General features: G+C 47.1%; 1 protein-coding gene across 1 annotated transcript in view; it reads right to left on the minus strand.

Annotated features, from left to right (window-relative positions):
• Positions 1 to 24,230, minus strand: part of ABLIM1 (actin binding LIM protein 1) — a 158,600-nt gene that overhangs the window by 86,260 nt on the left and 48,110 nt on the right. The window contains 2 exon segments of the mRNA XM_042908656.1: positions 6,287 to 6,380; positions 8,053 to 8,179. Of these exon segments, the coding sequence (XP_042764590.1) occupies positions 6,287 to 6,380; positions 8,053 to 8,179 (221 nt within the window).

The following is a 24,230-nucleotide window of genomic DNA, read 5'->3' on the forward strand; positions in this document are numbered from 1 at the left end:
AAAAGGGTGCGTTCAGTTTTCGGTGGTCGTGGGTTGCTGCACCTGCTTTGCATGTATATGACATACCCCGAGTAAGGAAGGGGGAGTTGGCATTTCAGCCTCTCTTTTGCAAGTTAGATCTCTGGTGGTTACAAACAGACCATCGATCATGCAAGTGCCATGGAATAACTGCGTTTCTTCTCACTAGAAACCAGGTTAGCCCAGAACAAGACCGACCCCCCTGCTTGTGGCTAACACAGCATAACACGCTTAGAATACCTGCACCAAAAGTTAAGAAGGGGCCGAGGGCCTTCAATTTATGACATGAATTCGTTTCACAGGAATATTATAAGCATTTGTCCCTGGGCTTTATGAAAAAGCAGTCAGAAAGTTAAACAAAAAAGCCACTTGTGTTTAATCCCTCTGAGAATCAAGAAAAAGGATTTGGCTGAATCATGTTGTGATTCCATTTCCTCCACTGCAGGAGATCAGCAGGAGGGGTCTAAAGCAAGTCTAAGTCCTGTCCTTTTGTGTGTCCATCGTTCCCAAGCTAACAGAAAAGACGGGAGAGCGTCACCCAGGAGGTAGAAGTGGAAGGGCAGTAAAGGGACAGAAGAGCCACTCAGGTCGCATGCGAGGGCCTCTCTCTTACAGTACAAGGGTCTCTGCAGTATGCAGGCTGCACCATCACGCGCTTGTCCCCAGAGGGCCCCAGTAGCACCGTAAAGACCACGCCACATAAAGACATGTGCCACCAGCCTTTCTGGAAAGAAAGACACCCAGGGCGGAGAATGGATTTCCCGGGTGTGTGACATGAGAAGAAGGGAAAGGCAAAGGATAGGAGACCCGAGCAAGAAAAGCAGAGCTCCGCCCTCCTGCTGTAAGAATGCAGACAACACAACTTTGCTTTGTCCCCGAGAGAAGAGTTGCAAGAGGAAGGCTCCGGGGTGGGGTGGCTTGTGGTCTAGCAGGTGTCTGCTCCGGGAGGCACCATCTGCAGAGGGAGCCGAGCTCCCTGGGGATGCAAGCATTTGTCTTGAAAGGATCAGTGGAGTGCTGGGTAAACATGGAGCCCCTGGGGGGAGGGAATTGTGCAAGAGAGCTGAGAGAGTCAAGTTCACCCTTGGTTTGCTGATAGAACAGCCCAAGACCAAGGGGAGGGACATGGGACAAACCCTTTCCTTTACCTTCCACACTTCTGTCTCCAGTCTGACATTTACTTTTCTTTCTTTTCTTTCTTTCTTTCTTTCTTTCTTTTCTTTCTTTTTTCCCAGTGCTGCCTTCATTTTGGAACTATTTTGCTGCTGTTTTCTTTCTTTATGAAGATGGCAGGTAAAAACGTTCCCATACCCAGGAAAGGGATTTTGCTAGAGTCAGAGATCTCTGAGGGCCATTCGGCAAAGACGGAAGGAAATTTATACCAAAGGGAAGCCCGATGTCTACTGACATCTGTAACCTACATCCAAAGTCTTGTGTGGCTTCCTGTACCATTAGTCTGCTAAAGCACGAGCAGGGGAGAGGAGTGGTCAGGGGTGGGAAGTAAAAGGAGGAGGAAGGCTGCTTCAGAGGAGAGGTTAGAGGTACAGATGGAGCTAGCAGGCTATTGGCAGACTCGAGTATTTCACACTAATTTGATTCCGGACTTAATTAGGAGGCAGGTGGCAAACATCTTCAGAATGCTCCTGAATTTATAGGTTAATTAGCATAAGCTTTTAAAGATGTGCCATTTACAGCAAGACCTCTCAAAAGAGAGACTCTTGTTGCTGAAAACAAAATTGAAAGCCAGCTGATGATAAATAAAGCTACACTTTGCATGCTGCATGCCAGCTTCCAGGAAAATCTCTCCAGGAGAAAGAAACGCTAACTCTGACTCCTTAGACCGAAGACATGAGAATTACAGAACTTGGGTCCTAAGAGCCAGAGAAACTTGGAGTCAAGCAGTCCAGGCTTGGATTTACGTACACATTTTTAATGCTTGTCTTGGAAAACTGAGGCTCAAAGAAGTTGAGAGATTGGCCTGAGGTCCCACAGCTGGGAGTTCCAGAGCCAAGAGCAGATCCCTAATTCCCTATCACGTGGAGCCCTCTGCACTAAAACACACGAAGGCTCTCTACCCAGCCTGTCAAGCCAACGTGATCGGTGGGGTTTATGGCTATTAAATTAGAAATTAGTGACATAGCTGAGCCGGACCTTCTCGATCATTCCCCAGTGACCTCGCTCCCTCTCAAAACTTCCTCGGGTGTCTGCCGACATCTCAGGCGAAACCACCCAGACAAGAGGCTGTACAGCACCTGATACTTCGCGACAGTCCCTGGAGGACACTTGTATAAGTTCCCAGCTTTACTGGAGTGGGTTCGAAGGGTGGCCCATAAAATCTCTGGAGCCTGTGAACGTTTGGGAAAAGGGTCTTTGCAGATGTAATAATTAAACTAAGGATCTCGAGACAAGATCATCCTGGATTATCTGGGTGAGCCCTAAATCCAATGACAAGTGTCCTTCTAACAGCAAAGCAGAGGGAGGGGCGATACAGAGAGAAGACACAGAGGGCAGGTCATGTGAAGATAAAGGCAGGGATCAGGGTCACAATGCCACAGGCCACCACAAGCGGGAAGGGGCAAGGAAGAGCTCCCCGCGAGAGCCTGGAGGGAGCATGGCCCTGCCGCACCTCAATTTTGGACTTCTAGCCTCTAGCACACTGTGAGAGAATAAGTTTCTGCATTTTTAAGCCCTCGCTGTTGGAGATGTAGGAAACGAATGCATTTACAATCTTTATGAATAAAATCAATCAGAAAAAAAAAAAACATTAACAACAAAAATAAGGATCACGGATGGACAAGCGAAACGTGGTATATCCATATAACGGAATATCACTCAGAAAGGAAGGAAATTCTGGCACGTGCTACAACATGGATGAATCTTGAGGACACTGTGCAAAATAACATAAGCCAGTCACACACACAAAACCCCAAATACCGTATGATTCCACCTGTACGACATGCCTAAAGTAGTCAAATTCATAGAGACAGAGAATAGGATGGTGGTGGTCAGGGCACGAGGGGGAGAGGGGAGGTGAGATTTAGTGTTACGTATGGGGTTTCAAGGCTACAAGATGCAAAGCATCGTGGAGGTGAGTGGCCATCATGGTTGCACAAAATTACGGATACATTTAATACTACTGAAATGTATACTTTAAAACGATTAACATGGTAAATTTCATGCTACGTGCATTTTACCGCATTTTTTAAAACTGCGGGGGAAAGAATCCCAAAAGGCAAGGATCACAGCATTTACAAATTCACAGTCACCATGTTGCAACAATGGGGTCTGAGAACAAAGGCACAGGAGGAGGGCGGAGTGTTGAGACCCGTCCTGTTTTGTATTGGTAACCAAGCCAAGCTGACTCAGAGGCCGTCCCATGTCAGGGTGCTACACGTGCTTTACATTTTTCTAGATCACACCCATCGGCGGTCAGTACGCCCACTGGGTGGGTCTTGATTCTGCTATGAAGCCAGCGCAAATGACTCCCAGAAGTCCCGAATCTGAAGGCACCGTGCGGAAAGCCTCCACGACTTGCACCTTCCAGAAGGCTCTCGCTGAAACCCGAGGCCAATCTGGCGAGAGCCTCCAGCAGCCACAGCCAACACCCGCTCCGGGGAGGAACTTGACTAAGCAGATGTTTCTTCAAAATGGCATGTTCCTGGATCGGGTTTATTTTACATATCCCTTCTCACAGCTGTTGAACTAAACCGGAGGTCATCGACAGCGCCCCCGCCCTGCCTACTGCCTGCTCAACTCTTTTTGGGGAACACAGTTGCATACGTGGACCGAGACAGCGGTTTCGATCCGCGCCTTCCGTAAACGTGGCTCAAATCTGGGGGCTATGCTCGGGATCCTCCCACCGCTTTCCCTACAGCTGCACATCCGCGAGATGGTTCTGATGTTTTATTATTGCTCTTTCGAAATGCAATTTCCCAATTGCTCCCAAGTCAACAGGTTTATTTCAGTCCTGCACAGATCACACTTGGGAACCCCTATGGAAATGCCGTGGGCCTCTCCCCCTGGGCTCCGGGGAGGGACAAGGGACATGTTCAGGGGGCAGGTGGGGAGCACACGCCCGCTGCACTTTGACTCTTGTGATCTGACCACCTGGACTTCATGCTGCACTTTGGATAAGCCACGACCGACTTCCCCAATAGCTTTCCCGCGACATACTTCACGGAGGGCCGAAAACTCAGCACCGACCACACTTGGGCTGACAATGAAAACTATTGGTGGAAAGGCCGCGGAAACTCCTCCTGAGCCCCCAACTATGTGGGAGAGTGGGCCCTCCTCTCAGGTCTCCCTGCCGCCAGTGCTCCCATTGCTTTGCGCCCTGAGTCCTACAGTCGTCTCCAAACTGGCCTCCCTGACTGCGGCATTTAGGACAGGTACAATGCTGTGCATTTACCGCCTCTGACTTGTTCCAGAACACCTCATACCTCCAGTTGGGTACCAACAAGCTACTCTTATTCCCCCCTCCCCCAACCCCAGGCAACCATTAATCTGCTTTCTGTCTCTATGGATTTACCTGTTCTGGGTATTTCACGTACATGCAAGCAAACCACGGGTAGCCTTTTGTGTCTGGCTTCCCTCACTTAGCATGACGTTTTCAAGGTTCATCCATGCTGTAGCAGGTATCATAACCCCTTCCGTTTCAAGGCTGAGTATTATTCCTTGTCTGTATATACTACGTGTTGTTGGTCCGTTCACCCGTGCGTGGACACTGGGTTGTTTCCACCTGCTGGCTGTTGTGAACAGAGCTGCTATGGGTGTGGTTTTACGTGCATCTGAGGACTCCCGCGCATTCTTTATACAGCAATGTAATCCAGTCGCTTTCAGCTCCAGCCATCAGGGCTTCAATGGCTTCCCAGCATTCTTAGGATAAAGCCCAAATTCCTGAATAGGACTCTGGAGGTCCTCTTGCTCTGACCCCTCCCCACTCCTCTAGCATCATCTCTCACACCTGCGCTCCTGCCCATCTGGCTTTTTGTTTCACGCTCTGCTGTGCCTGTCCTCGCCTCTGGGCCTCTAGGGAGGCTGTTCCCTCTCCCTGGAACACCCTTCCCCTGGGTAAGACGCAAGTGCGCGTTAACAGTCACTTCCTTATCACCCGAATCCGATTAGCTACCCTGGGCCCTGGTGCAGAGCCAACGCCGGCCCCTCCGTGTTTCCTGGAAAGAAAGGCACCCCAGAGCTTGCTGTGGGATTAGGAAAACTAAGCTAGACCTTGCTGTGCAATCCCACGGAGGCTGCCCAGAGACACTTGGGGGCCTCTCAGATTTAGGTCTCGGAAACGCCCCGCTGGGGGGGTTTGAATGTGGTCATGTGGACTCGGTGGCCTGTGTCTGTCAAAGCTGCAGGACCAGTTGGTGGCCTTCCCAAGCTGCTAGGCGTCCTGACTTACCTCTGCCCAGGACACATTCTCCACCCCGAAATGTGTGATGGGTATGAGGCAATCTTTTCTTTCGTATCAGAGCGGGTTAACACCCCACAGGCCTGTAAGAAGCCGGCGGGGGGGGGGGGGGGGGCAGGCAGTGACTCCCTCTGCCTCTGAACTCCGGCCCCTGATTCCACAGCACGGGCTCCGCTCAGCCCCGAGGCGGCAGCTGGTGGGGCCGCTGCGGAGAAAGCAGGAAGCAGGTTCTGTGGCACAAGGCAGACACACCTGAACCCGCCAGACTCTGGTTCGGCCCGAGCCGCAGGGAGTTCTGGGTCACGCAGGATGTGGTTTTCTTAAGGGTGGGGAGGTGTAGGCCTTCACTTTCCACCCGCCCTTTCTTTTCCTCACTTCGATTCTGAGCCCTTGCCCCCCGAGTCCGTGCACTCTCACGTTCACACGCGCACAGTGCAAGAGCACGCCTGTATACGCACACACCCCCCGGACAAGCCCACACACGTGTGCTCCCACACAGGCCCACACACTGACACACAGGCGGCTCGAACGCGCTCTTTGTTTCCCATTTTCTGACTCCTAAAACCAGTCTAATATACCTCTTCCTTCTACATAGTTCCTAATAGTCCCCTTATCTCTTTTGATAAATTGTCCCTCTCTCCAATTTCCACATGAACAATTAGCAGCAACCACCTGAAAGGCAATACACGTTAAATCGCGAAGAGATCAGTCAGCTCCCAGTACTTTCTTTCCTCCACGGGTAAAGATGAAAGAAAAAACAAAACAAAACAAAACGGTGGAAGAGCCTCTTTTGTGGTTCTGCCGACCTCTGAGGAAGACGATGGTAGCTTCGAAGGCATCCCGTGTGTCACTTACCTCCAGGACTTTCCCTGTGATAAACTGGTGACAGGCTTCACATTTCACCCCAAAGAGCCCCTGGTAGTCCTTTTCACAGTAGGGAGCGCCGTCCCTGCAACACAAGAGTTCAGGTCCTGAGAGGGCCGAGGGGCCCGGAAGACGCCAGACCCACACTTCCCGGGGCCCTTTTCCACAGAAGGTGGTAGGGCGTGATGCTCTCCCGCCCAGCATTCACAGGCCGGGAGATCTGGTCAGGCGTGATCAAAGTGCACGAAGCCACACGACGCGGAGGGACGGCTGTGGTTCTCTGGGCTCCACAGAAAGAACGGCCAAACCGCCACATGATTACCACGGCTGCTTCCCTGTTGTCTCGGACCCAACGAGCAAAACACGGGCGCCATTCTCTTTCACCACCAGGCCAGATGGGCTTCAGACGTGGTGTCAGCGTGCACCCTCCCCCCACCACCTCCTGGAGCTCACAGGCCGGAGCCTGGGACGCCAAGTCCTCAGCCCTCAGGAGGCCCCAGGGGCACAGGGCCTTCTCACTCAGCCTCTCCAACCCTCCTTATTTATTTACCTCTGAGCACAGAAAAAATACTGTTTTCTATGTGTGCCCTTGAGTGGAAAAGTTCAGAAGCACCACGGTAGACATCTCAATGACCTACCCCCCGCACAGCCTTCTGCGTTCGCTTAACAGCTGGGCATTTTTCTCTTTCTTCTTACCCTGGCTGTGTGTCAGAATCATCTGTGAAGCTTTTTCCTTCTGATACAGGCGTTTCAGCTTCACCCAGGACTACAGAATTAGATTTCTAGGCGGTGGGGCCCCCGCTACTTTTTTGTTTGTTTTTTGTTTCACTGTATTCTTAAATTTTTTTGAAGAGCGGATATATATTTACCTGGTTGGAGAATATTTTTTAAGCATAGAAAGGTTTAGTGAGGAAAATAAATTTTCCCTCATTGCCTTCGGACCCCCCCCCCCCCCCCCCACTCATTCTTCCCTCCTTCAATCAAAAGGGAGCCACTGTAGGGGCGCCTGGGTGGCTCCTGTCAGTTGAGCGTCCCACTCTTGGTTTCGGTCAGGTCGCGATCTCGTGGTTTGTGGGATCGAGCCCCGTGTCGAGCTCCACGCTGATGGTGTGGAGCCTGCTTGGGATTCCTTCTCTCCCTCTGCCCCTCCCCCGCTGTCTCTCTCAAAATAAATTTTACAAACTTAAAAAAGAAAGGTAACCACTGTAACTCGTTTCTCCAAGCTACCTTATAAAAACAAAACAAAATAAAACTTCACTTTAGCTGTTACACCAGCACCTGACTCTAACACGAACCGGTTCCCTGGTGGGTTGGATTATGCATTGGTCCCAATGGGCTCAGTGCTTAGACCCTGTGTGTTTTGTTTTTTTTTTTTAGGGCAGGGCGGGGTGGGGAGAGGTGTCAAATACATTCAAGACCAGAGGAGGAGCAAGGTCTACTAGTTCCAAATAGGAAAAGAAAAAAGGTTAGGGAAAGCAAAATTACTAAAGAATTGATTATAACATACAGTGTAACATTATGTCAGTTTTGTTCGTTAAATTAGGCAGTGACTGACATCTCATTAAATTCATTGTAGGCAAACTATAGGGACGGCAGAAGAATAAAATTCCTTTTATAAAACCAAAAACGTAGCACAGTGAAAGTTCCTATTGATTATGGGGTGTGAATGCCTTTATGTCCAATGGGGTGGGGTGGGGGTTCCCCTCCCCAGAGCAGGCCCCACTGGAAGGATCCCACGGCCTGTGCCCCGATCTTACTTGCTGATGTACTCCCCGGTGAGAACCTTCCCACAGGACTTGCATTTAAAGCACCCCAAGTGCCACTGCTTCTCCAGGGCCAGCAGCGCCTGCCCGTTCTTGATGTCCCTTCCACAGCCAGCACAATCTGGAAAAGAGCAGAAGCCAGCAGTGACTCCCACGTTTGTTCCGCTAAGTCCACGCACGCGGGCCAGCTCTGAAGCCCAGCCTGCGCCCGTCCCACACTCAACAGATATTTACCGAGGCACCACGTCCTTCCCCTCTTTCCTGCACCAAGTCCTTGCCATCCTCACATAGCACGGAACCTTCACGAACCTCAGTGGATCCACGGGGAGGGATGTCCTTCATCCGTTTATTTCCTTGGGGATTATGTAAATACCCTCTGAGCTCCAGCTGGCCCAGAGGATATTTAATTACGTTGTCTTGGCCGTGATTTTTCAGGAAGCTCTCATAGGCCTTTATTAATTGAGGGCATGTGTGAGAAGCTAAAGATCTCAGGCAGGATGCCTCACTTCACAATATATATGTGATTCCTGGAAAGGAGCCCATGAATTTCATTCTTGTAAATGGGCCTCTCGACTTCCTTATCATCCTAAACCAGACTTTGGAAGATTTGTGATCATCAGTTTAACAGCTCTGAATGCCCTAGCTTTAAATTCTCCATGGCAGGCTCCTGTGAAGCAGAGGAAGGAGAAAGTGTTTCTTTGTGGGAAAGGGCGTGGGCTCTGGAAGGAGCAAGGTCTGGTTCTGAACCCAGCTCAGCAACTTGCTGGCTGGCCAGCCACGTGACCGGGCCGGTTCTCCCCCTCTCTAAGCCTTGGTTTCCTCGGATGGAAGCCAGGATGCCACTAACACGTGTCTCAAGCCTCCAATGAGGATTCGATGAAATAATAGAGTTAACGCAGCGGCTGGCACATGGCAAGTGGCCCTATAAACGTTTCCCAGTCTTGTAATTGCCATTATTCTGATTATTAAATACTTCATTGTTAGAGAAGTTGAGCATTTAAAAGAACCCAGGAGAACGTCAACTAATGCAACCTTTTTGAAAAGCAACATAAACGTCCACAGACATTTAAAGTCAATGTATCTGAGCAAATGAAACGGCGCATTGCTGGGAGACTGGCCAGCACGTCCCCAGCTGATTGTAGGAAACACCCATGGAATGAAGCGATGCCCAGACAAGGCCACTCGGGCACACAAAACGATGAAACACCCCCCTCTTCCGACTACACGTGTGACTGCTGCTCCTTTGCTGGTGACACTCCTGACCCTACTTTAACTCTCCCTCCTCCCAGAAAAACTTAGAGATGCCCACTGACCTGCCTCGGCATCTTGCTGGTACACGGCCCAGAACTGCTCCCGCGGCCCCGACTCCTCCCTGCTACCACTCAGCAAGAGCTCGCACCCTATGACAGTCCTCCGGGGATGGCTCGCCATTCCCCTGTGTTCTCCCTTGGAGCAGTTTCAGTTAACTGGGCTTCTCCTCCTCCTGGTCCTCGTCCTCCTCCTCCTCTCCTCTCCTCCTTTATCTTTGTGACTACAGGCGTGTTTCTGGTGATCTTGGCCAGTGGGTATTAACACACCTTTGGATCCGGCAAGTTCACGTCTAATACTTCAGTCTACAAATACGCTTGCAAATGAGCGTGCGTGCATGTGTGTCTGGCGTGTATGTTTTCCCTGAAGAAAATAAACGTATTCCCTGCGGCACTTTTATAACAACAAAACCGAAAATAGCCTATATGGACGTTAATGACGAACTGGTGAAATTAATTATAGTACAGTCCGTAATGGAACACTATATCCTATTGAAAAGAATGAGGTTGATGTGTGTCTGACATGGAAACGTGTCCAAAACAGACGAAGTTGAAAAAGGCAACCTGTGGAACAGTATGCGTAACAGAAGCTCCTTTATAAAAAATTAGCAAACTGTACGTGTTTGTACACATGCCTGTATATGAAATAAAACATTTCTTGGAAAAAAAAAAGAAATTCCTAACATAGTTCCTTCTGTGGAGAAGGACTTTTTTACTTTACATCCTCTGTGTTGTTTGAATTATTATTTTTGTTACCCTGAGAATGTAAAAAAGAAAAAAAAAGTTAAGCAAATATTTATAAAGTTAAAAACATAATTGCTATACAAGTTCTAAATATTGCAGATTAGCATTTCTGTAAGTATAGCCCATTATTAGCTGAATGTGTATTATATGATCACAAAGGATTATTATTATTATTTTTTAAAGCAAGAGGAGTTTATAGGTTTCCCGGAAACTCCTGGTAGTTTACTGCAAGGATAAAAATGGAGGCCATGATATTTGTCCATAAATACAATTTTTAAAGGTTAGGAGCACAGGATGAGTTTAAGATGAATTGACAGTTTTTAATCCAAGTTGAACTGAATTTTTCATTCCTCTGATTAGATACGTCCACTAGGTGGCAGTAAAGATTTAAAGTACCAAGGAAGCTGCTGCTTGGTAGATTTTTTTTTTTTAATTCAGAAAATAAATTTTAGAGATGGCTTTCAATTCTACAAACTGAAGACAGTTGGGCTCAGGGGGGGGGGGGGTTGGTGGAGCCATATGGGGTCTCCTCTTGCGCAGCGCTGAGATCTTGGGAGATGGGAGGCCTGGAATGGTAAGAGTCCAGGCTTTGGAGTTGGCATCGACGTTAACTCGACGTTAACTTGGGAAAGTGACAGTCTCTGAACACTCCCTTCTTCATCCGTGAAATGCTGGCCCTCTTCCTAGGTTGCAATGAGGACAAAGACCCTGCACTGGGATGTGCTTTGCACGACACTTGGAACCCTCGGTTCATGTTAGCTTCTCAACGTGGCTCCACCTTTCCTTAGTAGGAGCGGAGCTGGGACTAGAAACCACGTTTCTGGGTTCTAAGTCTTGTTCTCTGTGCAAACGCATTAATGCCTAGATGTCTCGGAGCTCTGAAAGCAGATGAGACACAATTCGAGAGCAACAGCGACCTCTCTGATCATTCTGCGTGGAGGGCTTTGGATGAACCAGGCACCATGTGAGGGCTACGGAGACCTGGTACCATTTATTATTCAATCAATTTAGTCCAAGTACCTTGCAGTCTGGAAGCCTCTGACCTCACAGGTGGTGTCCCATACCTCTCAGATCCTCTGTGCCCTGCAGTGTCCCATGGAAGGCAGATGTTCTGGAACTGATTTTGATAATGGTCTGTAGAAAAGCATTCACCGAATGCCGAATGCCTAGAGCCAGGCAGCTGGTAAAGCTGGGCTGGAAACAGAGGCTGGGGATGAGCCTCCTTCATCCCAAACCTTAAGTCATAAATCAAGCAAATCAAAGACCACCTTCTAGAAAGTAGAATACTGGTTCATATCATCTGGTTCAAAGGATTCTGGTACCTGTCACAGAGGCTACCCATTCATTCCTCTCTGGGCAAAACCATAAACTCTCCACTTAAGCCTGATGTCACACATGGCCTGATGGGCAAAGTGGGAAAGATGCAGGGACAAAATGATTCGTGCTGGACTGTTCCCTTCTCCCATGCTCATCCCAACTAAGCTCTTTTATAAAGAACAAAATGTCCTACTCTGTATCTTCATGTTTTTCAGCTGTTGAGAAAATTGTTTCCACATCACTGAAGCAGCTGCCGATAAATATAGAAAGCTGGTGATTGGCGCTGGAATTATTGCCAAAGTCAGAAATAGGTGAATGTGAAGCAGCATCAAGGAATTCAAATCCTCTAGCAACTCGCCAATATCCCAGCAAAAGCAACTAATGACCAAACGTGGCAATAGAAAAAAAAAAAAAAAACCAACTGTAAATATTCTGCCCCAAGCCTTTCATTCTTGGCAATAAGAGCCAAGAGAAGAGTAAGAATTTGGCTACTTATGTCCATGTTAAACTAACATCCAACTACACACCTCGTTCCATATTCCATATTTGTATCATTTTGTTCAAAGGCAATAAACATCCTTGAGAACAGGGGTCCTGTCTCTCTCTCTCTCTCTCTCTCTCCATTTTTTTTTTTTTTTTTTTTGGCATAGGGTCATGGACACCTGGGCTTCAAAAGTTTTGAAGTCGGAGAAGGTGACAAATGGCTCTCAGAAAATAAACTTGCATTCCCAAGCTGAAAAAGATGTCATCACTTGGGCAGCACTTAAGGTCCTATCAGATTGGGTACCTCTGATCTCCTTGAGAACTACTTCTGTCTTCTCAAGAATTCCTCACTTGGGAAAAGTAAGGGCCCCAAAGACGTCTTACTCTGTGAAGATGCCTCTCTGGAGATGACGGTTGAGGACACGGAGGTCTAGGAAAGAAAACCATGTGGTAACGAAATCCCCACCCCCACCTTCCTAGGCCTGCCGGCTTCAGTCATGCCCAGAACCATTAACGAAGCTGGACATTGCCATTCATAGTAGCTACGCAGCTGGGATCAAAACTTTTAGAAGACAGAATGGGAATTTTCCTAGTGTCTTGGCATTTTGGGCCACGGTCTCAGAGCTGAAGACGATGGTGATAAATATTCCATCTCCCAAGGAAGGGTGCCAGGAATCCCTACAGGACTTTCCAAAAGACAGTAGGATCCAACTGATGACTACCAACCCCTATTACCCACCTACCTCTGAAATCAGAGATTTGGAAAGGCACAGAGGAGTCAGCGGGGAGCTGTCCACACAGCAGGAGTGTGGCGGTGTTCTCTCCCCTCTGCTGTGACAGGGATTTAGAGGCCCCGGGGAGAAGGACCTAGATGTTTACTGAGTGGGAAAGCTCAGGCTCTAGTGCTGCTGTGGGTCCGAGAGAAGCTTGATGTTAGAGTTCTTAGAACAAACCGATTGGGGTGTCCCGGAGCCTGGAAGCATTCATAAACAAAAAACCTAGAGCCTGATGAATTTGGAAGATTTGGAAAGCAGGAAGCTGGTTGGAGCCCCCCCGAATGGCAGGCTAAGGAGAGGCTGGAGTGGGACTGGCATACACTTCCACCATTTGGCTCCCTGGGGATGCACTCGTGTCCTGTGGCTGGTGCCTACGCCCAAGCATCTGGAATGAACCCACAGGAGAAAGCTGTCTGCGGAGGGTGGGGGACTTCATTAGTAAGAGGCTAGGAGACCACTAGGCAGCAGGACCTGAGTTTGTTGCAAGAGGCTAACCAGAAATTGCATGCTTTTGTTCAAGAACTCAAATTGCACCCCATAAAAAAAGGTCTCCAACCGTGTTAGCGGAGACAGAAGCATGACCATACCAGATTTCTAACACCTTGTCCCTTCTACCTCCAAATCCCTGCCCCTGCCTGGTCCCCAAAGAGCCACAGGATAGGAAGGAGGTATAGAAGGAGGTAAAGAAGAGGTTATGCCCACTGTAGGTCTCCGGTTTGGGTCGGATCTGAGCTGGGAAAAGGTGTGGCTCTGGGATGGATGAGAGAATCGAGTTTTCAATAGGTGAGGACTTCCAGGAGCCGAAAGTGACCAGAAAGCTATGGGATCTAAGACACGATCAAGGGTGGGAAAGGGAATTCTGGATAATAAAAGTAATGATAGGGAAAAAGAAGGCTGTTCACTGTTGTGTCCAATGTGTGCTTTGGCCTGTTCTACACACAAATTGTGCCTGTCCCAGCGGTCAAGGGTTTTGGAGGCAGAGAGACGTGGAGTGGAAGTCCAGCTCGCACGCTGAGCCAAGGGACCTTGGGCAGGCTAGGTATCCACTGGCCATCAGTTTCTTCCTCTGGAAAATGGGTAGGCTGGCAGCACCCGCCTTCCTGGGCCACCGTGAAGACTGGAGAGAGTGTGGGCACACGTAAACACTCAGCGTCTGTTCTCAAAGGTGCAACAGTCTCACAAAACCTGCATTTCATCTCCCCCTTAACAAACAGGCAAGGCCCACTGTCAGCCTCTGGGGGAGGCATTTTGGTTTCTCTGGATCCATCATTATCATCATATTAACATTACTATCATTGTAGTTATTGTTCAGCTCGTAACTTTTGAAAGGTCTTGTGCGTCTGTTCTCTCAACCCCCTCTCAGGGCTCACGCTCACCTAGAAGGGCGGTGATTATCTGGATTTTACAGATCACAGAGCATTTGAGAGCCGGAGGGACCTTCAAGCCCATGTGATGCAAACGCTTCACTTTACACACAGCCGACGAAGGCCCAGGGTGGCCCTTGGCTTTTCACGCAGCCACACAGCTCAACAGTGTCCGATTAACTGCACAGTGGGAATCTTCTATTTGCAAAGGCACATGAACCCAGGACTTTACAGTGGGCGGGGCTTCTCAGAACCTAGACGTCCAATCACAGGTTTGTTTTCCTGATTCTAGTCTCTTGTGCTATCAGTGGGCAAAACCAGCCAGGGGGGAACTGGAATACGAAGTGTTCACCGGAGGGGAAAGCCTGTGTAAGTGGAGAATTATTGTGAAAACGATGTAAATCATAAAAGGGACCAGAAAAAGACTTTCCCAATTTAACTGATGCTTGCTGAGATCCTGTGAGGTTATAAAAAGTCCACGGAGGGGCGCCTGGGTGGCTCAGCCGATTCAGTGTCCAACTCTTGATTTCAGCTCAGGTCACAATCTCACAGTTCCTGAGTTCGAGCCCTGCTTCAGGCTCTGTGCTGACGGTGCGGAGACTGCTTGGGATTCTCTGTCTACTTCTCCGCTCCTCTGCCGCTTGAGCTCACTCTCTCTCTCTCAAAATAAATAAAGAAACTTAAAAAAATAATAAATAAAATGTCCGCAAGTATTTTGAGTCAGTTCCGAGTATCTCTTTCCTTTACTGAAAAAAAATTTTTTTAATTAAGAACGAAAGGAAATCACCTTCAAGTATTTAAACTGCTGCCCATGTAAGTTCCAGAAAATTCAAGCTTTCCCTGGAATCCTTTTTTAAAAATAATACTGGACAAGAAACTCGATTTGTCATCACCGAAGATTAGCACACAAGTTCATGGCTATACACGGGGAGGAAAAATAAACAGAAGCAAAATCATTTCAGATTTAGATTGTTATTATTAGAAAGTAGAGTAAGGCTTTGGAGACCCTATAAAATATTCAAGTGGTGTCCTTTTAATAGACTGCTAACTAGAGGCACTTCATCCCTGGGCCAGGACTCAAGAGCTCCGGGAAAAAGAAAACAAAAACCAAATTTAAGTTCCAGAGTTTGGCTACCTTCAGATCCTGAATTTTGATGACGCTGGATCTTGTCATTCAACTGTTCCTACAGGACACGGATTTCTCATTATCTGTGTGATAACATGGTAACAGCAGAAAGCTAGAGAGCAGCTGTTCTATCCAAAACAGAGGAAAAGGGGGGACGCAACAGAAGAGTGACCTGATTCTCTTAGGTTAACAAGCTGCCTTCTACACAAGCCTTTAACACATGTCGGGTCAGCCTCTGACACGTGGGTTCCTTCACGGGAATAACACTTTGGAGGCCTGTGGCTCACTTTGCTAGGGTTTCCATCCCTCCACAGAGTCTAAATGTCAATTGCCACCTGTTGTCACTTTTGAACTGACACTGACTAAATCTGTGTTAATAGCCTGGCCTTTTTTTTTTTTTTATAGACCCTTCAGTTTGTAACCCATAGATTACAAAACGAAAACATCCAGATTCTCCTGAAGTTATTTTTAAAACTAAGAGTTAGCCTAGGGTTTAACATCTTTAAGATATAGAAGATTTGGGTATTTGAAAACACTTCTCCTTGACCAAAAAGGGCACATTATACTGAGTAGTGACAGGAATGTCAATCGAACACATGGATAGGGTGGAATGTTGATTTCCTTTCATCGTCTAGGCTGTTCAGTGTGGTCCCGTTCCAGACCAGACCTCTCTGAGTAGACGGATGTTGACTGTCCACAGGCCAGTTTTGGAAAAACAACCAAGTCACAGAAATGAGCCCACAATTGACTTTTCTAGCATGTCATGGCAGATACCATGGGTGTGGGGTCACCGTAAGAAAGGGCAGGGAGAGGCCCAAACACAAGGTGAAACTGTGAGCATGTTAGGCTAAGCACTTCTCAAGAATCGGTTTTAAAAAGCACTTTCTGGGGGCGCCTGGGTGGCTCAGTCGGTTAAGTGGCCGGCTTCGGCTCAGGTCATGATCTCGTGGTCCGTGAGTTCGAGCCCCGCGTCGGGCTCTGTGCTGACAGCTCAGAGCCTGGAGCCTGTTTCAGATTCTGTGTCTCCCTCTCTCTGACCCTCCCCATTCATGCTCTGTCTCTGTCTCAAAAACAAACGTTAAAAAAAAATTTTTTTTTAAATAAAAAAATAAAAAGCACTTTCTGACTTTTGAAATTCTATGCTGCCAGTAACCAAAAAGCAGTATGAAGTCATAAGATAAATACTGGCGGGGGCAGGGGGTATGTGGGAAAGTTCAGGAAGGTACAACGTACTTGCCACTCTGTGGCCAAAGGGGTCTCAATGCCATAAGTAATTTACATCTCAAATCTCTAAAAATGAATTATTTTAAGAGGTGATGTGCTGCCTAATATGTCACCTTGAATCGGACTTTTCCATAATCTCTCATGTCCCTGCTTAGGTCAGCTGTGCCCTTTGCGGTCTCGATGGCCACGATGGAAACATCACAAGCCAGAGCAGCCTCGGACCTGCTATTTTAAGTGAAGGTTCTTGTTGTCTTTGGAAAACAATACCGTGCAACAAAACACGTTTTCATGGGCCATAATAGCAACACTTTGTCAGCCTTCCTCAGGAAAGCTGAAGGCAGGCCTGGCAAGCCATTTTCCAAGTCCTATAAACCCTATCTTTCATTCTTTTAAACGGAGTGTCATATATGCTCAAGGAATTTCAGTTACTTGGCCCATAATCTTCATAAATACAGACCATTTACCCATTGAAAACTTCCAATTCTGATCCCTAGGCCAGCACTCACAGAATTCTGCGGGGAGTTATTATGGATTCTCAGGGTTAGGAAGCCCTCTCCTCTACCTAGTACCGTGTGTGTGTTTTTCCCATGTTCATGACCAGGATCTGAACAGGAAATTCAAAGGAGCCAGACCGTTTGCCTTTCTTCTCCATGGATTTGGCACCAGCCCAGACCTGCACCCCGAAAGCATCAGACTGGAGAGTCTGCGAATCTCCGCTAGTTGCCTTTGGATGATGGCTTTGAACGGCCCATAGACATGCCATGGCCCTCGGCACCGGGCTCAGCACTGGTTCCAATGGGCCTTATTTCCCACTGTGCTTCCCGTGGCCTGCTTGCCATGGGTGAGCGCTCCGGGTGCCTTACGTACAGGGAGAATGCCAGATATTTGAGACCATGCATATTCGAGACTGAGCATGTACTTCGGGAAGGGTATCGAAAGCTGGTTAGCACTGGTTAGGACACTCACATCCGCTGCCTTGCATAACAATCTCCTGAACAACCCCTCTGCCATTCTCCAAGCTACGAATAAAAATTATCACATGCTTGTACTTTCCAGAGATGGGATGAGATTCTTTGAGGGGAAATAAAAAACGTGAGCATAAAATGTTAGTTCTGTTTGTCATCTACTCTAATTTTTAGGTTAAGGTCCTCTGAAAGAGAACTCGGCACGTCTGCGTGCATGTTCCCACGCCCGTCTTCAGAACTCTAACTAAAAAATGGAGGGGGGGGGGGGGCTACGTTCATGGAGTAAACCATCACCCTGTTCGGTACATTCACAACTTCAAAATTCCTAGCTAACAATTTCAAAAGCCCAGCGGGTGGAGGACAGGCCCGAAGGCTCACTGCTTTTCGGGCCCGTCCCCTCCACTGTCAGCCTCCATTTGTCTCGTGTGGTCGCTCCGCGTCGTTTCTGATGATGCAAACATCACCGGGATTCACCGGAGATCAAGAGTAGGATTCTCTTTTGACTGCAGATGCCACCGGGACGGCCAGAGGAAATTGGGGCGTCATGGAAACAGAGCCGAACACTACCCGATCGTGGGACGCTCCTGGAAAAGGTTACGGTCACATGGCGGCCTCAAGGATACCAATTTCCAACCTGCACGGGTGAAGAGCTCAGGCCGTGGCTTCAGTGGAGTGGGCATCCTTGCCACGGGGCCTCCCTCGGGAGAGAGTAAATGACTGCTCCCCCAGCCCTCGGCTCCGTGGGCTTGTGGCAGTTTTTTCTGCCTACAGTGAATAATCCAGACAGGCCTTGTGAACACTGCTCGATCCCTGAGCCACCCCTCAAACGGGGAACGGTGAGACGGATGCGTGCGGGAAGACACAACTGACATGTCTGAAGTTCAAAACCTGAGTCCTCCGCACCGCTGATACTCTGCTAGACAGGGTTTAGAAAACTAGGGGTCAGACTTCCACCAGCAGGACTAAGTAGTCCTCTGCTCAAGTTACGGCCAGCAATGGAGGAAGAAAACGAGTGGGAAAGAAGAAGAAAGAGTAGGAGAAGGAACAAACAAGGTGCCCAGACGAAGGCTGCCCCCTGCGGCCATTCAGCGGTGGTCACGCCTCAGCCTGCCACACTGTGAAACATTAGTGGACACCAGCCCAACACTCTCCAGGGGGAGATTCACTGTTTTTGACATTTGGGACAGTCCTCAGCCAACCCCTCTTAAAACTGTACAAGGAGCCACGTGAATTACAAAGAGGAGCTCAAATGATCATCCATGTATGTTCACAGCAGCACTATTCATAACAGCCAAAAAAGATGAATCTGACCTAAATGCTTGTTAACAGATGCACAGATAAACAAATCATGTTCTAGCCGCATGAAGGAATATTATTCGGCCACGAAAAGGAACGGAGTACTGATAAATGCTACAACCTGTAGGAACCTTGAATACATTAAGCTAAATGGGAGAAGACAGAAACAAAAGGCCACTTAGGTATTCCATTTATACAAAATATTGAGAATCCATAAATATCCAGAAATAGAAGATTGGTGGTTGGCAGGGGCTGGGAGGAGGAAATGGGACTGCTTTATGGATATGGGGTTTTCTTTTGGGGTGATAACAATGTTTTGGAACTAGATAGAGGTTGTGGTTGTATAACATTGTAAATGTTTACTAAAATGTTCACATGAAAATGGTGAATTTTGTTATGTGAACTGCACTTCAATTAAAAATGTACCAAGAAGGGTTGTTTTTGTACTGATTCCTCTAATTTAGTTGTAAACTTTAACCTGGTGAAGAGTTTTGTTTTTTTTTTAATGTTTATTTATTTTTGAGAGAGAGAGAGAGAGAGCAGGTGAGGGGTAGAGAGAGAGAGGGAGACACAGAATCCGAAGCAAGCTCCAGGCTCCAAGCTGTCAGCACAGAGCCTGACGTGGGGCTCGAACTCATGAACTGCGAGATCATGACCTGAGCTGAAGTCGGACGCTTAACTGACTGAGCCACCTAGGCGCCCCAACCTGGTGAAGAGTTTTATGATAAATCTTTAACTGGCTACGGTCACTCAGCCTACTGGAGCTCTTGCCAAAGAGGAAATCGCACTTGAGTTCCACGTCAGCTTCTAAGGTTCAATACTCATTAGCAAACATCAGCTCGTTCACTCCCTCCCAGAGACAGGAAGAAAAAAAGAAGGGGTAGGATGTCTGTTTCAGGACTTTCATTATGTGACCAATCACTTAATACAGACACACTGAAGGTCACAGCAAGGGCAAAATGCACTGAGACTTTAGTCTGGACTAGGTCTTTCATTTTACTTTATAAAATTAGCATTATTTTATTATTTATTCTACTTTGGTTTTAAATAGATAAGATATACACATGGTTACAATTTTTGCTTTCATATAGTAAAAATAATTTCCTTCCCTCCCTCCCTGCTGGAGACAAGTACTAATAGCAATGTCTCAAATATCCTTCTGGGATAATCTATAGGGACATACAACTCTAAGTACACACAGCTAGATTTTTACTGCTACTGAAAAATTAAAAAGAATCTGAAGAATGACTGCTGGTCCAATCATTAAAATCCTAGTTTTACTGACACATTGTTAGAAGGTGTGGATCTTATTATGTAAGAGGCATAGCTATTGAAACAAAGCGAATAACAAAAATGTCATTGACTTTCCATTTGCTAAGAGGCTTTTGGTATTCACTTTCGCTTTCTTCCATGTAAGTTATACCCATTCCCTAATAAGCAGAGACTTCTCCTCCTTTCCTAAAACTAAGATGATCGAGGCTCTGGTTAAGTGAAAAGATGTGTCACTCTGGGATCTTTACATCTGACTCATAATCGTTATAGATTTCAGTCTGAAAAAAGTCTGAATATTAATGTTCCTTTTTGCAACGTACTTTGCCTCTCTGCAATGACCCTCTGGCTACCATGTACATTCCAAACTCTCTCAACACCCTCCTCCATAGCCAGTAAAGCAATACGGGAACTGACACACGAGGTTAGACCCCTGCCCCTCGGGCCAGAACCCAAGACTGTCATCACCAAATTTATCTGAAGCAATAACCACATCCCCTTTTATTAAACAAGGGAGAAAACTTGTAAATAAGAACGTAAAGGTGAGTTTAAACATGCCATTATCCTTACTGCCCAATGCACCCAAGCTGTACCTATATGATTTCACCACATCACAAAAGTCATCTCCAGTCTTCAATTTCACGTATTCATTCAAACAGTAGTCAGAACTCAACATTCCAGACCTGGGAGCTGAGATTTACTCTCTCAAAGCCCCCCCCAGGGAAGGCATGGATTCACTCACTAAATGAACATTCATGCGTTTACTGTGAACCCAGGGAGATTCATAAGGACCAAAAACCAAAAAAACAAACAAAACAAAACAAAACAACTGTCCTTGTTATTAAGTAGCTCACAGTCTGGTGGGAGAGATAAACATACAAAGAACTAGCAGGAATATAAGGTAATAACGGCCATAATAGAGAGGCAAAGCATCTTTGCCCAGGACACATGCATGCTAGTCCTGTTGCCAAGGGGCCTAAGCAAATTCAAGGCTTTCAGTCTTTGTGTGACAGTCAAAATAATAAATGGTTTTTGAAAAGACGACACGTGAACAAAATGCTATGGGACAAATTTATGTAAAATTGCACACATCTGGAGGACTTAGCAAAATCCATGCATGGAGATGATCTCTAGGTGATGGGATTTCAGGTGCTTTCTATCTCCTTCTTCGAACTTTTCTGTAAGATTTTTATTATTTTACGAGGAACACCTAAACCCCTTAAAAAAGAGAAGATTGTTATTAGCCCATTTAGAGAAAGAGATGGCTTTGATTCAGTTTCCAGGATGCTTATATAGGGCTTGACATGCTAGACCTTGTGGAAGACAAAGAAAATAGGGTCCTTGTATTAATGAGTTCATTATCTTGGTGCCGGAGGTGGGTGGGCACACGTCTAAATAACTAAAATGCAATAGGTTTTGTCCCAATGTTGGTTTCTCAGGTGGGACAACTGTCTTACAGTACTATGTTAACTATATAATAAAGAATTTGCCTGGTGGAACATTGTTGGTACTCAAAGAAATGTTTGTTGAATGAGTGACAACCTGTATCGTTCTTTGACATTGACATTCATCGTCTTTGTTCCCTGCTATTACCTCTACCCACAATCAATGGGTAGATCGCTGATCCCCAGGCATTGATTTTGCATGCCAAAATCATAATTTTGCACTGACTTTGCATTGATTTTGCACTACCACCATTACCATACTGATCTTTCTAGAACATTGTTTTCATCTGGTCATCCTCTAGATTAAAAACTATTCTCAGAAGTTCCACCTTGCCAAACTCCTCAAGGCCTCCCGAGACCTGGCCCTGTCACTCCATCTTTCCAGTTTCATGTCTCGGGACACAGAACAACAAGTCCTTTGGTCTGTTTGGGGTTCCCCCTGCACTGCTTTTAAAGAACCCTCTCCATATTTAGACTGTCCTCTCTTGCAGTATTTCATTCAACTCTCATAATAACCCTTGGAAGTAGTTATTTTCCAATTTTTAGATGAGGGTAGTAAGGTTCTAAAATGTCAGTAACTTGTCCAAGGCTCCCTGGCCAGGCAGAAGGAGGATGAAGATTCCAATCCAGGCTTTCTGAAGTGGAGAGGCCATATTCTTAACCATTATGCTGTGCCCTCTTCTTTGGTTCCTTTCTGGCTCTAAATATCTCTAAAGCTCAAGTTCTAGTCTTGTAACTTCTGTAAAGAATAATGGTTAGCATACAGATGAGCTTATTAAATGTCATGAATCTTTCAGACATGTTATTTATATGAATCTGCACAGTCCACTGAAAAAGGAACTATTATTGTGTCCTGTTTTGTAGGCAAACAAACGGAGGCAGAGACTGAACTCTCAAGGCTACACAGCCCGTGCGTGGTAGAAAGGGGTTAGAACCAGCCACCACATGTCCAGAACCCATACATCCTCTCGACAGGCAGTGTCTAAAGCAGATCTGATTTTGGAGACCCTGCCCTAAAATACATCACCAAGAGTCAAACTCCAAGAATCCAGGGGCTATCTGTGTTCCTACCTTCACTGGTTTTTAAACTGGGGCAAAGTATCAAATGAGCACATAAAGACATATCGTGAACACCAGAGTGAAAAAAGCAGGGTCACAAAAAGTAGTGATGGTCTGACACAAATATTCAAAAATAAATGCCCGAACAGTAGGTTATTGTCTTATAACTAAACAGCACTTTCATATATGTATCCGTGTAATCCTATAAGGTAGGTAACTATTACCATCCCATTTTACAGATAAGGCAGTGGGGGCTGGAGAGGTAAAGAGACTGCTAGCAAGTGGTAGAGCTAGGATGTGACCCAGGCAGTCTGAGGGCAGCGTCGGATTATCACCACCTGACCTATTCTTAGGTGTCTCAGCAGACAAGTCCCACTCAACCTGCAGATGATCTGGGGGAGAGAATTTAAGATAAAATAAAAATTACCTTGCAACTATCAAAAGCCACTGCACCGCACAGAAATGTAAAATAATGGAAAAGTTCTTCCTCCCCTTTGAACACATGCAGGTGATTCTTTATCTGAAATGACTTAAATTCGGGCCGACTAGAGCATTTGCCCCGATACCTGTAGAAGTCTCTACTGCAGTTGGAATCGTGACAATGCTGTGCAGAGGGGGAGAGAGAGGAAGATGGGCTGGCATGCCTTTGCGTGGGGGTGGTCGCCCCGTCAACCCACCAAACCCACACGCAATCAGAGGCTAGTCAGACACCCTTGGAAATGGAAAAGGTCATTGCAGACAACAGCCACTCCTGCTCAGGTGCCTGAAATAGACAGAAGCCGTGTGGGAAACGACGGTCCAAACCCGATTCCCTACACTCTAGGATGCCACACATGTACATCCCCCCCACCCCAGGCTCCTTAACCTGTGTGAATCCCGTCCCCAACTGCTGGCAAATACGTGAAGGCTGGAGAAAAATTAAGCCTCAGTGGAGTGCATGTGACCTTCTGGGAGGACTTAACGTCTCCTGGACGTCACTTTTTATTTTTAAAGTGTGGATCCGCTAGACATGGGCAATTGATTTTTTTTAAGTAGGAAAAACAACTTAATTAACATTCATCACAACCCTCTGAGGTAATTTTGACCATCGCTTCAGGGTACGGAAGGTTTATTGCTTATTGAATTCAAATTGCAGCAGACCGGATGCCGCAAGAGTTTTAGCTAATTCAGGGGCGATCATCTTTAAGGGAAGTAGTTTGCTTCTGCGAATAACTTCCTCGTGGCTTCCATTCATCAAACCTGGCTACAAAAGCAAGGCAGCTGTGCCATGTAGAAAGCGCACAGCCCCTGGAGGCAGGACACTCAGGTAAACACACGGACGAGTCAGGCCATCGTTTGAGGCTCAGCAGAGAGTGAAGCCCATGCTGTGGAATATCATCAGGCACGCGGTACGGCATCTGGAGCCAGGCAGCCCAGGTCTGTAACTCAGCCCCACTGCTTACTGTCTGCGATCCTGGGTAAATTCACCTCCATGGCCCTTCGTTTCTTCCTCTGCGTAAAGGGGCTAGTTTTAGTGCCAACCTGGTGGGTGGTTCTGAGAATTACATGAGTTAAAATTCGTGGACCAGGTACACAGTACCTGATCCATAGTGAGTACCAGAAGGGTGTGTGATGAAGTAGACAAAACACATATAAAGGTTAAAAGAACGTAAGGTGGACGGGAGCACCGTGACGTCATGGGCACGCCACCGGGAGTCCTCTCTAAACCAGAGCAGTGCAGACAAGGGCTCCTCATCGGTTGTAGCAGAAACCGCACCTCTATCCAGGAAGCTCAAGCAGAAATTATTCTGCGTGAAT

The sequence above is a fragment of the Panthera leo genome, chromosome D2, assembly GCF_018350215.1.
Source record: "Panthera leo isolate Ple1 chromosome D2, P.leo_Ple1_pat1.1, whole genome shotgun sequence".
In the NCBI taxonomy this organism is placed as follows: domain Eukaryota; kingdom Metazoa; phylum Chordata; class Mammalia; order Carnivora; family Felidae; genus Panthera; species Panthera leo.